Source organism: Papaver somniferum, unplaced genomic scaffold (assembly GCF_003573695.1).
Source record: "Papaver somniferum cultivar HN1 unplaced genomic scaffold, ASM357369v1 unplaced-scaffold_10, whole genome shotgun sequence".
Classification (NCBI taxonomy): Eukaryota; Viridiplantae; Streptophyta; class Magnoliopsida; order Ranunculales; family Papaveraceae; genus Papaver; species Papaver somniferum.
Window position 1 is genome coordinate 12,922,906 of NW_020618825.1, and position 15,768 is coordinate 12,938,673.

The window sequence follows — 15,768 nt, forward strand, 5'->3', positions numbered from 1 at the left end:
CCGAAACTTAGCTATAATAGACTAGAAATGAAGACTTATAGTTTTGATCACTAACATTGACAAACATGCTTGAGATAGCAACGCATGCGAGTTCGGCCGAGCAATGCTCTAACAGATACAACCTACCAACTCTACGGCCTATCCTAACAAGCTTTCCTGTCTTGAGATCCTGTATAAAACAACTAGATGGAGTGAAATGAATGTTAAACCCTTGGTTATAAAGCTGACCAACAGATATCAGATTCATCTTGATATGAGGAACAAGCAGTACATCAGGAACATATATCTTGTTCGAAACTCTGATTTGACCAATATGACTAGCAGACAATTTTGATTCGTCAGTTATATGAATCTTGGGTGTCACAATGGGATGTATATTCTCAAATAAGGATGAGTTATATGTCATATAATTTGAGGCTCCTGAATCATGAAACCATTCATTTGAAAATATACCTGTAGGAACTGAAAAAGCAGTAGCTGCTGTTGAATTTTACCAATTAATAGAGCATGTTTAAGCATTTCTGTTTTTTCTTTTAAATATACATAGATGCTTCATTTTTGTATTTAACATTAAGTCATAAAGTATTTTTGTTTTTCCTTTGTCTATCAAGTCATAAATATAATACATTTTTGTATTTAACATTAAAGGTAATGTCTTAAGCTGCTTCATTTTGTTGTTATCAGCTGTTTTACTGGGATGGTAACTTAAATTAAGTCGCACCATAGTTTTGACTAGTTTTCCTACGGATCTCATATTCTTTTCATTCATTTTGAACACGGTGAATAACAATATACTTGCCATCAGGAGGATCATTTGTAAGAATGGATAGCCATGTCTAACTTGATTATGTGGTTCTCAAAAATTATGACTGCTTACTCAGAAAGGTTATTGAAATTCTTTTTAAATTTTTCCTCATCTCCCATATTTACCCATGAGCAATGATTGTACCACCACATTTGGGATGTATACTTGCTATCTACGAAAGTTCATGAGTTTCTGGATCCATGTTTGTATTTCGTGTAATGTACACTTTACCACTTTTTCATGATGCCATCATAAGGTCATGAATTTTTTATTACAATTGTGACATCCTTGCCAAAATCACAAGACATTTTTGTCACCGATTCTCACTTTATATGCTTTTGTAGTTTTGTTCTTTTCTTCAGCTTACTGTTTGGGGTCCAACTAGAGATAAGGAAATTGAATGCATGAAGAGGGATATTCTAATGGAACCCACGCAGCTACCAGACAAGACCTGGAAGTTTTGCAACATGACTATGCCAATAAATGCCAAGCGCTCACGGAGATTTACAAATCGACCGCATGTTTGTGATAAACTCTTCTAGTGAAACAAACCTGGGATACAATTCTTTTGTATTCTTAGGTTTCTCTTCACTTGGAATTTTCACCGTGGGTACAAAATACCGCATACCTATCAGACATGCGAGAGTATAATCATTATGATTGAACGAAGATGACCGTGTATAACTTATCCAAAATGACGCACCAGACGATGTCATCTAAATCACGAGTAAAGTATGAAGATTCGAGCGATATTGAAGAGCACGTGCGAAAAGGATCATTGTAACCGTGCGTCCCTGACACACATCAGATCCGAAATTATGGGCTTTATTAGCTGTCTTCCACTATGTAAACTCCTATATAAGGAGCCAAACAACCTTGTGTTGGGAGGGATGTTTTTGGAGAGCTTACACAAGAAATTTAGGAGAGAGAAAGATTATTTGCTTCCCAAGTTAGAGTTTCTTCATCACTTTGTATTTGTTCTCAAGATTTTAATAAAAATTCTTATGATTCTTATGATGATTACCTAATTGTTCCATAGATTTTATTAAGGGTGTAGTTGTAGGATTTCCTGCAACTACATTTTGACGCTTGGGTTTTACTGGAAAGGTTTTAGTGAGACAATTTAATTCAACATGGTGGTCATCCAAGGGGGAGTTGTATAATTTCGGTTCTTTGGTGGATTCCCACCATTAACTAGGTCATTTTGTTGGATCACATCAACATAACCATCTCCTATGAATTTGGATATCCTTTTAATCCACATAAGGTATGATCACAAATTTTGTTCACCTATGCAACTGTAAAAATATATTGGCACTTTGTAGAAGAAACTATATCAATTATTTCTTCAAATCATCTTCGAGAAGTTAGCAATCCAAGAAGCAAAAAACTCAATGTATATAAAGAAGCATGAAGACTCGAAAACACTATCATTAGAAGACTAACATAAAAGAAGACTTCATCAACTGGAAATTTTTTCAAGAAATCATTACTATCTCTAGCATTTTCACTGAAGTACTTATCAGGGGGAATATCAAACTAGAAGGTATTTTACTGGACTATCACGTTGTACTCTTTTTCCTTCGTCAAGGTTTTGTCCCACTGGGTTTTTCTTTGTCAAGGTTTTAATGAGGCAACATATGCATGTCCATCTCCGTTCTAAGGTTACTCACATTTGTACTTTTTTCCTTTCAATCAGGTTTTTTCCCTTTGGGATTTTCTGACAAGGATTTAACGAGGAAATTATCTTAGACACAATGTCATCAGGGGGAATGTTATAAACGTGTAATTATGTTAAGGATGTCTAGGATAAATCTCATTTATTACCGGGATGCCCTTATATATAGCCCTAAAAATAGAGGCTCCAATGTTGACCATTGTAGTGATGAATAAAATTTATCTGTTTTTCATCCCTCTACTTTGGGTCTCCTTCTCTATTTTATAGTTTCACAAGACAACTTATGCCAGGAAGAACAAATTAAACTAAATTGTTTTTACCCTCGTAATCGGTACAAGACGGTGTACATAGTGGGTGAACATATAGATGAGCTGCAGACACATAGGCCCAAATTCCTACAACATATTTGAATATGTGGTGTGATTGCCTGGTTGGCTAGTTTTTAATTTACCCATCATTTTGAATCAGATCATCCAGGATTGCTTTGGTTTTGGAATATGGAACCTGTAATTTGTTATCATATTTCCTCTTTGTCATCATTTTCGGAGTTACAAAATGTATCCCATGAACTCAACACGTTTCTGGAGTTAAGGCGCATTGTAAAATGGAAGGAAGTCGGATTAATATAGTTAATCCCTCATAAATGTAATTGATATTGTATTATATGCAGAAGTCGCACATCTCCTTGGTGTAGTTTGGCATTGGTATCTTAAATTCTTAATTGCTCGTGCTTGTTGATTTGGGGAAGATTTCAGATAAGATCCCATCCAGTCAGGCATCCAGTATAATCCAGTTAATTAATACCAATTAATAGCAGAAGCTGAACATGGGGTTCTCTATATAGTTTACCCCTCTATTGTGGATCAGATCACCACAGTTGATTTTGTTTTGCAATCTGAACTTTGTTAATTTCTTAGGCGATCTATAACTGGTCAATGACCCAACATTTGATATTTCACCCAAAATCTACCTCGTTCACTAAGAGCATCTCCAAGAAAGTGTGGATCTATTTATTTTTAGTGACACGTAGGATGTTAGATCTCTATTTGATATAAATCCATCTCCAATAATAGGGTCCTGAAGTTAAGAGGGACCAATTACTAAATATAAAGGTGTTCAAGAAAGTGTTACCTACACCTCGTGTTGCACCTCCACATCATGTTTTTAACCAATTTTCTTTTAATTCTAAGAGTTAAATTTCTCACGGTTGGAGATGATTTTTTAGATATGAGGTCTTATATTTACTCTATGTGTAGACCCCATAAATAAAAGGACTAAATGAAAAATCCACCTACGATGTTTTACACCTTCTGGTGGAGATGCTCTTACGAGTTAAGAGTTAAGACCACACGGAAAACTCAAAAACTGTCATGTATAACAAAAATAAATAAACCATACACTGCTTATTTTTATTATTGAACAACATAAAGATAACTTGAACATTGGCTGCAGCTAGCTAACGAGCTTTACTGTGCTGCAATAATGATGTACCACAACTAGTATTAGTCCTAGTTGATGCTGTAAGGGATCTTTTAGTGCAACAACAGCTGCAGTAGAAAGTAAAAGAAAAAACATGGCGATAATTATCATACGATTTTTTAGCTCTGATTTCCGGACACTATCCGTCACAATTAGAAGTTGTACAAGCGGAGAAACTTGTTCCTTGCCTTGAATAAGAAGGTCTCAGCTGGATCGGACATATCATCACCTTGATCACTTGGTGGTAATTCTGGTGCTTGAGATGGAGGCAGGGGTGATGGTTGATCAGGTGCTGGTGCAGATGGAGGAGGGGGTGATGGCAGACATGGAGGAGGTGGTGGTGGAGGACTAGCAACAAATCCACAGCAAGCTGTGCATGCGTACAACTGTTGTATAGTTCTCCATTGGCAAATGCTCCAAGTCATATTTCTGCCCTGCGCTTTACATTTAGCTCCGCATTCAAGTAGGACAGAAGTGCATTTAGCTTCGAGATCACTTCCAAAGACTCTATGGTAGTTTGTTGATACTTTAGTAGTCCCACGATGCCAACATGTATAAGGGTTTTGTGCAGATGTTTTCTCTGCAAACATAAATATCATCAAATGCACATCGTTAGATAGTAACGATATCCCGAAACAAAAAATTAGAAAAACTTGTTTAGAAAAAAGAAGCCTATTAGCTGATACTTACCAAAGTTAACGGATAAAGCAAGTATTGCAAAGAAAAACAACCCAATTTGGGAGCTCTTAGAAACCATCATGCTAGATTTTTGATAAGGCTTTAGAAACTTTAGTGGTGCGCATTTATGTGATCAAGAACTTCTCTATTTATAGAGCAAAATCTGACTTGGCCACCCACTTGAATCCATTACAATATATCGGGATTTTTAACAAACTGCCACACTTCCAATTTCATGTTTAAGAAACTGCCACCGTTTTTTAAAAAGTTTATTAAATGCCACAACTGTTAGTGTTTCCGTCTGGACCCACCTAATTGGTCAAAATTTCGCTGACCAGGTCAAGATTCTTACACCTGTCTATATATCGACGGCTCAAGATTAGCTTCATGAGATTACTACACGTGTAGTGTTTTAATTTACTATCCTATCCTTCACGGAAATGAAACCAAACCAAGTTTTTTGCTTTCTCATTTTTCATTTCGTTCTCTCCGTGTCTCTCTTTTCCAGCGGAGAAACTTAGGTTAGAGAAAACTAGGGTTCTACAAAGGGATTTGGTTTAGGTTGTGAATCTGAGTAAAGGGTTTCAGCAAAGTTCAAGATGAAGAAGAAGAAGAAGAACGGGAAGAACAACCAGTTGTATGTTTTACTAAAACCCTAACTTCGTTATTCTCGATTTCTGAAGAAACCCATCTCTTTCTTCATCTTCCTTTTGTCTTCTTTTCATTTTGTTACTTAAATCGATGTTGTTGCATCTTAGGGTTTTGAATCGAAGCATGAGTTGATGTTTGGTTTGATTGTTTTCTGATTTTTCACTAGGGTTTGATTGTTTCAGTAAAGTTCATAGAGATTCGAAGCATGAGTTCAATTTCTGAAATTTATTTTTAATTAGGGTTTGATTGTTTGATATGTAATGTAAGTAGGGCTTAAATTTTGGAATTTGTATGATTAGGGTTTAAATTGTTGGATTTCAGTGCTTAGAAATTTGTGGGTTTACTGAAGTTTATTTGTTTACTTATGATGCAGTGATGAAACATATTATCCATATAGAGACATCAGCGTCTTGGTTATGGACAGTAATATGACTTTGTTCTTCCCTCACATGGATAGAGAAAAATTTGACCTCAAGGAATTTGAGCAGATGTTGCGTGTTAAGTTGCGCCTTTCTGAAAATGAAATTCCTAGTTTATATTGGATGATAGAACCATGTTTGCCTGAGATTATGGATAGGAATGAGGACTTGTTTAAGTTCTGGGAGCATGCAGTACCTGATGATAAAGGATTTATATGTTTACATTTGAAGATATTAAATTCTGAATTCGGTAATGACAATGACTTCATTGAGGCTGCAATGGAACAACCAGTGACAATAATTGATGAGACTCCAAATAAGTCCCATAAGAGGATTGCTAAAAAGCCAGTTTCAAAGGAAAAGTTTGTAAGGAGATCACCAGAAAAGACTGTAAGGAGATCACCAAGGTTGCAAGCTCAGTCAAAGTTTCAAAACTCAAATGGAGGAGTATCTAGGAAATTGTTTGTGGATCTGTTAAATGAAATGGAATCTCAGGGTTATTCTTGCGTTAGTCAAGCCAGTGTTGTGGGTTCTAGCAGTGTACCAATTCAAGTGACTGAAAACTTTAACCATGATTACTAGGCTGATGCAGTCAAGAATATTGATGCAGTGAACCAGATTGATGCAGTGAACAACAATGATGCAGGGGTCAGCAGTGATGATGATGAGGAGAATGTGGTGTTAGAGAACACTACTGTGGATGAATGTCACCCCATTGAAGACCCAAATGCTCCACCAATATATGACGGTGATGAAGAGGATGATATTGATTATGAAGATATTGTCAAGACATATAAAGTTGGAGATGGAAGTAGTCATTCAAGCAGCGGTGAAGAAGATGATGAAGAAGGTATTGAAGTATTAACCCTTTGATGTTTATAACTTATTGTCTATTTCCCCTTTCTTTAAATGTACTAACACTTTGATGTTGTTTGTCAATTGCAGTTTCTAATGATGGTGGGAGTAATGATAATAATGATTGTCTTGAAGTAATAAATGATAAAGATGTGAAAGCGAAGTTTGATTACAAGAACTGGAAAGAAGACTTCAATATGCACAGTGATGAAGAAGAAGAACCCTTATTCCCTGTAGAAGAAGAGGTGGCTCCTGTTGATCCTACAAAGATTGAGGTAAAGTATGCTTTTAATAACAAGAAGGCATTTAAGAAACATCTTAGGGGTTACTGTGTAAAAAATAATTATCAGTACACTGTTTACAAGAGTGATAAAACTAGATTAAGAGTCAGATGTAGGTTTAGGGAAGAGTATGGATGTCAATGGTTTGTAAATGCAAGCATAAAAAGTCATGAGCCTACTTTCATTGTTAGGAAGGTTAATCTAGAACATACTTGTGTTGGAAATCCAAAGAGTTTTAACAGATCTGTCAATCCTGAGTTTGTAAAAGAAGTGGTACATGAGAAGTTAAAGGAGACAACTGGGGTCTTAATTCCAAAGCCTAGACATATAGCAAGAGACTTTTTTGTTACTCATAACATAGATATACCATATACTTGTGCATGGAAAGCAAGAAATCTTCTTTTAGAAGATCTGTTTGGTAATTATGATGACAGCTACAAGGATGTACCCATCATTTGTGCAATGGTGGCTCATACTAATCCAGGGTCAGTTGCTAAATACAGTTATCGAAAAAAAGGTAACATTATGTTCAATACATCTTATTTATGCTCTTCCCTTTATTTATTTGTAAGTTATGCTCAGTTAGTTACATAGTTTGGTTACTTAAAGTGCAGATAAGGCATTCATGAGCATGACTATTTCATTTGCTGCACCAATGAGAGGATTTCAGAAAGCAGGAAGACCAGTCATAGGGTTAGATGCATGCCATCTAACTGGAAAGCGTGGTGGTGTTCTAATGGCTGCAACAGCACTTGATGGTCAGAATAATCTTGTGCCTTTAGGCATTAAGGTCTGTCAGAGTGAAACTAAGGAGAACTGGACTGGGTTCCTCAAGGATTTGGCTCCAGCAATCAATGCACATCATGCTGGCAGAATTACCTTTATTTCCGATAGGCAGAAAGGCTTGTTGGAAGATGTTCCTAAGGTTTTCCCTGGTGCAAGAGTTAGATATTGTTTCAGGTATGTGTTTTTTTACAGTAGTTTACATTGTGTATGTGTTTTTCTATTTGTTCAAGAACTTGAAGAAGTACTAACTCTTTATTTGCATATGCAGGCACTTATACAAGAACTTCAAGAAATACTACAAGGCACCAATCTTGCACAGCTCATTGTGGAATGCATGCAAAGCATACAAAGTAAAGCATTTTCAGGTTTGTGCCTCTTTTGTTAAAATCCCCTATGTTTCTTGATTATTAGTTTGTAGGTTATATATAAAATTGTGATTGTTTTGCAATGTAGGAGAACTTTGACAGTATATGCAAAGAAAATGCTGATGCTGGTGAATATCTTAGGAAAGAAGATCCAAGTACTTGGTCTAGGGCCTATTTTGATCCCCTTAGCTGTTGTGAGCATATAAATAACAATTTCTATGAATCTTTTAATTCCATGGCTTCTAATATGAGAGATAAACCTATAATCCAACTAGGCATGATGTATGGTCAGTTAGTCATGGGTTTGTTATTTAAGAGAAGGGAAGAATCTGCTAAGTGGAATGAAAAAGGTTTGGTCCCTGCTGCTGTTAAATTCATAAATAAGATGCTTGACTTGGTTGGAAAGTTTGATACAGAAGGCAGTGTGGTTAGACAAGTTTATTTGGTAACTAATGTGATCACCAAGAAAATATTCACAGTGAATATTATAGACAAACAATGCACTTGTTTGCAATGGCAGCTAAGGGGATTCCCTTGTCAACATGTTGTATGTGCATTGAAACTGCTGAGGCCAAACTGGAAAGAGTAAGTGGTTTGTATTATTCAATTACTTTTTTTGTATTATTCATTTACTTTTGTTTTTGTAAGTGGTTTGTATTATTTATTGTTCCTTGTACACTGACACACCTTTGTTTTATTGATTGAACAGTTATTGTGCTCCTTACTATTCCGTGGAGTATTATAGGACCACATATGCAAATGTTGTCACACCCTTAGAAGACATAACTGAATGGTTATGGGAAGATAAGGTAGATTTATAAACTTTATTGAAAGTGGTGCATTTACTTTTCAAGATATTGGTTATTTATTTTTCTCTTTTCCCTATTTAAGAATCAAACCCTTTAGGGTTTCATTACTTTAACTTTCTCATTTGTTTTCTCTTCTTCTGGCAGGAAACCATGAACGTCAACGTAAACCCTCCTCCTTATCAGAGAAAAACTGGAAGACCAGCAAAGAAGACGAAGAGAAGTTATGATGAGCCTGAAACTGTGGTGAAGAAAAGGAAGTGTGGAAAATGTGGATCTATTGCTGGCCACAACAAGAGAACCTGTGCTGGTGGTGATGTTGGTAAAAACCAAACTGGATTCAAGCCAAGCACTGAGTATGATGCTGCAAACTGCACCTTCACACAGAGAGATCAGCCTGAAAGTAGCACTGAAAGGGGTAAAGCCAAGGTGAACAGATCCAGAGGTACACCATTTTTTGTTGGTGAGTCATCTGTAGGACCTAGCACTCAAGGAAGACCAGTAGCAGGACCTAACACTCATGGATCTACACAAGATAATCAAAATTTCAGTCAGAATTTTGCTGGTATTGGATCTGTCAGTCAACATCTTTCTGTCACAAAGGGAAAGCAAACCAAGGCTAAGAAGACTAGGAAGTAGAAGTGTGTGTGCTTTATTGTTTGTTTTAGATATGTTGTGGACAAGTATCTAATTGATGGTTAGTTTTTTTGGTTGCTTTAGACACTGATTCTGGTATGGACATGTATATGTACCAGAAATCAGTTTTATTTTGATGGGATAATCTTGCTTTATGAATGAAAATGATATTAGTTAGAACTAATTTTCAGATTACATGTTAATTGTCTTTTCAAGTTAATTTTTACATATTCTCAGATGCATTTCTGATTTGCATTGTTCTTTGTAGCATTCTTGTTTATGCAGTGACTAACTCGTTCCAGGTTAACTCGTTTTCTTGACTGCACCGAGTCGCGAGTTAACTCTCTGCTCAATCACTGGCTAACTCGTTCCAGTTACTGATTCAGGGGCTTTAATGTCATTTTACGCTGCTGATTTAATGCCACATATGCACTAACGGATACTAACGCCAGTTAACTGTTTTCTCAAAAAAAACGTGACGGAAAAAGTCAAGAGTGTGGCATTTAATAAACTTTGAAAAAAACGGTGGCATTTTCTTAAACATGAAATAGGAAGTGTGGCACTTTATTAAAATTCCCCAATATATTCAAACATTTTGCAATTAGTTTTTTTTTCTTTCTTTTTTTTTTCATTTTTTTTTGATAGACATGCTACAGTTGCACAAAAATTATATAGGAAGAAAATATAATTTCTGTTTTTTATCTTATTTTATTTGAATCGATTTCCACGAAATGGTCCATGTGATTCACAGTGTGTGCGTTGATGAAGATTATATTTCCTTTTCGATTTTAGTTGATCCGATTGGATCTCGTTCGAATTGTTAATAGATGTATTCGCTTAGACTTTGGCAACTATTGAAGTTTGATTAACGAATCTTAGCAGCATGATCTCATGCAATAATTAATCAATTGCGCTTATGAGTTGACTCAAAATTTATTGGAAGATAATGAAAAGAAACTCTATTTTTCACAATTTCCACGCCACTTTTAAAATCTAAATACCTACGAATTTGAACTTAATGTTTCATCCTTTGTGAACATGGTTTACTTACAAAGCTCGGGCATTTTTTACAAAAAGTTAATATATTCTAAGATACAAAATCGTACCATCTACCAATTATAATACCAACCTTTTATTGTTAGGGTTCTAAACCTTTATATTGGAATTAAGTCGCAAGAATACTTGAAAACAGGGGATAAAATCCTTTGATCTGGGACAAGTAGCCTCTGCCTTTGAAAATAAATTTTAATAAACTTCTTAATATTGATAATCCGTACCTTGCAAGCTTAAACTAGAGTTATTTATAGCTGAATAGACTTGATAAGAAAGCAACTAATTAAGGAAACCTGTAAAACTAGGAAACTAAATACGTAAAGAAACCAAATACTAAGAGTTGGCATCGCAACATTTATCTTCAACGGATATTGATCAAATTGGTAGATAGTGATGTTTTGTATGTTTCGGATTATGCTCATTTTTTATAGGTACATAGAGCACTTTAATAAGAAGATTAGTTTTTCATATTCAAGAGCATTTTTGATAGGTACGTAGAACACCTTGATAAGAACATTTTTACAAAAACTTGGTGTCTTAATGAAGATTAGTTTTCCGGATTCAAGATTTGATGTTAATATTCCTTCCAACAACGAAATCATGTGGTTGTACGCTACAGGTTTTCCAGCATGAGTGAGCGAGGGTGTGTAGGGAGTAACGAAAAGAGGCACATTAATTGATAAAATGGTGGTGGATTTGATGGGAGACTTGGGAGTGATGGAAAGAGCCACACTGTTAAGATGGTAAGTGATGGTTACCAATGCGATGCATTTGGCAAAATAAGAGTATTTGGCATGCATTTTTCCCTTTCGAACTTAGTTGGATTTTGTATGACTGCTGCAGAGGTTACCAAATCCCCCAAAATTACCAAAACCATATAAACAAAATCATCCTCGCCACTTAATCCACAGTTGTTGGAATTTAATATTCATTATTCACCATCATTATCTGTTTGAACATTTAGGAGAATACAACATCACTATGTCAACATGGTCTTAATGAATCTTTTGATCCTTTCTACCCAAAGTATAGCACTATTTTCAACCGCATGATCCTTCTTTATGCCCATATGTAGAAAAGCCCACCTCACTCCTATCCGTAGGAAAATGGGCTTTCAACCCTCCCCACTGGACACTAACCCCCATTATGTAAGAACCACTTTTTAGGGATCATGTTTTTTTTGGGGAATCATGGTCTTATTAGTCCAACCTCCTTATACTTATAAGGAGTGTCCTGAAAATAGGTAAATACACATTTATCCTTTACTTTAATTTAAATTAAAACTAACTTAATAGCTATATAAATCTAATCATATACATCTAATCTAAATGAATTTATTAACCAAAATCAAAATCAAAAACAGAAGGGGAATCGAAATTTTTTAGTTTTGAAAAAAAAAAATTGTTCTTTTCTTCTTCTCTCTTTCCTTGACGTTCCTCGTTCGATTGAAAAACCCATCAATCTTTTTAATTTGTTTTTAGATTGGGAAAATTGAGTAGAAATCCTCAAAATATGGTTTAAATGGAAGTTAAAGTGGCATGTTCGGTTAGGAATAGTTTTTAAAAAACTAATTTTGTAACCGAACATTCTGAAACCAAGAACACTTCGATTATCACGAATTTAACTTTCGTAACCGAACTCCGAGTTCGGTTGGTTCGCAAAAAATAGTTTTAACCGAACTCCTCATTGAAAACCAATATACTGTGTCCGGTTGGTCCCCAAAAAATTCTAAAACTAGTTAGTAACCGAACTCTACCCATAATACCAAAAAAAAAAAACAATATAACCGAACTGTTTTATTTTTCCCACTATGTTGAGTTATGATTTAGCCGAACTTTGCCTACTCTGTTCGTTTGGTTCGCAAAAATTTCTAAAACTATCTAGTAACCGAACCCTACCCATATTACAAAAAGGAAAAAAAATTTCTAATGTAACCGAACTGTGCTATTTTTCCTACTATGTTGAGTTTCAATTTAACCGAACTTGTCCCACTATGTTCGGTTTGTTCGCAAAAACTCTTGACAAACCGAACTCTTCACTAATTGCATACATGTGGAGTTCGGTTAGATATAATGCTGGGTTAAAGTTTGCGAACCAATCAAACATTACTTTGTAAATCCTATAAACAAAGTTCGGTAACATGTCTGTTTACCGAACGGCTAAAAACCTCCATTAAAGAGCGAGTTCGGTAACCTGCGTGTTTGGAAAAAGTAACCAAACTACACTTTCAGATGAATTCGGTAACCTGTTCTTCACATAAGGTAACCGAACAAGCCCAAATTTACTCTAAAAATTTACAGTTTTTTAAAAATTTGGAGCAATTCAACCAACATTATCTAAATTTGAAGCTTACTTGGGTACCCAAATACCCTTCCTCCGGCTGTGGTTGGTAAAATCCATCGTTTTTCATGTTTTCCTTCTTCATCTTCTCTAACTTTACTCTCTCAATAATTCTACTTCTTTAAAAAAACAAACCCACTAATTATCTTTAACTTAATCATCTCACTAATCATTACACTAACTAATTATTACCCAAAATTAATCAAGATGGTAATTTAGGTATTAATATAAATATCTAGATAAGGGGTGACCTAGATTTACTTCTAATGTCTTACCCAAAATAAACCGTGGTCCCTCCGAAAAAACCATGGTCCCCAAAAAATCGTTCTTATGTAACATAGCTAGAGTATAATTTGAACTTGTGTGTGTTCGTTGCTATATTCTTAGAACCCTCATTTGGGGCATACAAGACAATTTTGGGGAATATAGAATAAGACAAAAACAGGGTTGGAAATAGTGTTTCTAGGATATCCCTTATCCAACCTTTTTTCATAAATGTGAAAATACCCTTGACTGATTAGCGTTAAATTACTGCTAATTTGATTTATTAGTTATTAATGATTGTAGTTAATTTAATGTTAATTTAGGATAATAATTTTCTTTTTTGAGAGAGTGAGTGAGTTATTTTAGAAGAAGAAGAAGAGGAGTAAATAAATAAAAAAAATTCTTTGAGATCTTTGTGATTGTTGATAGATGTGTGATCCAAATTCGAGTGAGGAAGCTGAATCTTCATCACGTAAAGCTAAGAAAATACATATCAATTACGATGGAGATCCGTAGATGGCTTATTTGTTGGATTATGAAAATGATTTTACCCAAACTCAATCTCAAACTCAACTTTTTTCTCAAGCTCAAGATGATGACTTTTTGGAGCCAAATCCCGAAGATGAATACATGGATGAGGACCCAATGCTAATAATACATAGGTATGGTTGTACACGTTGTTTAATGTACGTTTTTTAGCTTGAATTCACCAAAAGTTATGATTTTTGTATATAGTTCGGCGCACCAGAGTTAGGTTCGGCAGATAATTTGTATGTCGAACCTTGATAAATAAGAACAGTTCGGTTTGTACGATTGAATTCTTTATAAGATGAACTGTCATAGAATTATTTTCGCACCAAATAAATTCCATGGATCGGCTTAAAGAGGATGTGCTAATGAGCGGAACTTCAAAGATCGGCTTTTAAATAGTATTGCGAATGAGCCGAACCTAACCTCAAACGATAGTGAAGTCTACTAATGGAGAACATCAATGTACAAATTAAACTGATTCAAATCAATGGGATATTATCGTCATCTTCAAGAGAATTAAAAGACGAAAACAACGCAAAAAGAATGAGGCCATTCTGATGTCGGACGAAGAAGTTATGGCCAAAATAAAATCTAAAAACATGAGTGTACAGAGATAAGTTTGGATGATAACTCATCATCACGAGTTAGCCGAACCCGGAACCTCAAATCAAGATTTTCGAAGTGTTTACAGAGATAAGTTCGGCTTAAAATTAATATAATCGAGTCAGCCGAACCTGACAACCACCTGGGGTAAATTTCATTTTTCAGGTTCGGCTGGGAAAGGTTGGCAAGGTATTAGCGGAACCTGACACTGTTATGAGGCATGTTTGTACGCAAAATTGACTTTTATCTTTAGGAGAAACGGTTTCGGAAGGATTCTAAAGCCTAAGTTTGAGAGCTCTATATAAGAAAATCCTTAAGAAGAGATCTTTAAATCTTTATCATCTCTTTACACCACATTTTATCATTCATATTATATTTCACATCTTTATCCTCCCTGCCACCACCATTTTCTTCATCACCTCATACTACACCCTTATTTTCATCATTATCATCCTCTTTTTCTACAGGCAAACATCCACCCGTGTCATTTCGCCTTTCCCATGCATGCAAGTTTTTGGTGCCACCACCTCGAGGTTTGGGAGTTTTTGAATTAGAAAGAGTCACTTCTATTGTTCTCTTTTTAAGCTTTTCTTTGAATTTTCCCGGATGGGTGATAAAACAATTGATACACCTCAATTAATTTTCCAAAATAAATAAATATGGCTCTACTAAACAATGTGATAAGTCACCTATAAATGGACAAGTTTATAGGAACCTATTAGTCATACACAGAGTAAAGTTTGGCACATTTGATATTTATTAAAATGAGCCGAACAATGTGCCGAACAGTGTAAGATGGATTATTCAAGTTCGGCTGATTATCATAACAATTATGTATAAGCCGAAAATGTAGGTTCGGCTGATTCGATATTCAAAATACAACATGTTTTTCAGCCTAACTGTTCTTCGTTTGTAGAAAAAAAAATCGGCTGATGACTGTCAGCCGAACACTAATCTGTAACTACCAAAATCGCAAGGAATCATCGATTACATGTCATGAAATCAATGAAATGCGGAAAAAAAAAAAAATGGGTTTGTGGGAAATACCTTTAGAGGTCTATTTCTCGCTCTCCAACACCAATTAATCCACTATCCTCTTCATCTCCATCTTTTTCAAAAATCCTAGATTGAGATGCTACAGAAGCAACGCCAGAATTCGGCGTCTTACCTATAGCACGTTGCTTATAACGAGGTGCCAAATATGGGTTTAACCGAGAGCTTAATCGAAAAATCAAATTTTGAGAATTTGGTAGTTGTTTTTGGAGAAGAAGAGGGAAAGAGAAGGGGTTTTGGTTTTAAAACTAATTAGCGGGTTAACTAGTGGGAGGGTAGTTAATTAGTGGATGGTTAATTAGTGTGAAAATTTTAGGATTAGAAATTAATTTAGTGGAAGGATAATAATGTAATTTAAACTATATAAGGGTATTATAGTAATTTAAGCATCACTAGAACACCCCTTATCATCTTGCATTGGATGGCGTAATAAGTCTGTATGCCCCAAAATTTTCATGTATGCCCCAAATGAGGCTTCTATTCTT

At 35.3% G+C, this 15,768-nt stretch overlaps 1 protein-coding gene across 1 annotated transcript; it reads right to left on the reverse strand.

Moving 5' to 3' along the window:
• Positions 1-4,041: 4,041 nt before the first annotated feature.
• On the reverse strand, positions 4,042-4,744 carry LOC113326722. Its single transcript, XM_026574386.1, has 2 exons — positions 4,653-4,744; positions 4,042-4,542 (listed from the first exon to the last, which is right to left on the reverse strand). Exons 1-2 carry the CDS (start codon positions 4,720-4,722, stop codon positions 4,115-4,117), a joined length of 498 nt encoding a protein of 165 aa, XP_026430171.1. The 5' UTR covers positions 4,723-4,744; the 3' UTR covers positions 4,042-4,114.
• Between the last annotated feature and the right edge of the window lie 11,024 nt (positions 4,745-15,768).

Bases quoted from the DNA above. Each gene is read 5' to 3' on its own strand.
- LOC113326722 (XM_026574386.1), bottom strand. From the start codon at position 4,722: ATGATGGTTTCTAAGAGCTCCCAAATTGGGTTGTTTTTCTTTGCAATA. The intron at 4,543-4,652 runs GTAAGTATCAGC...TTATGTTTGCAG, and splicing joins TGCTTTATCCGTTAACTTTG to AGAAAACATCTGCACAAAAC.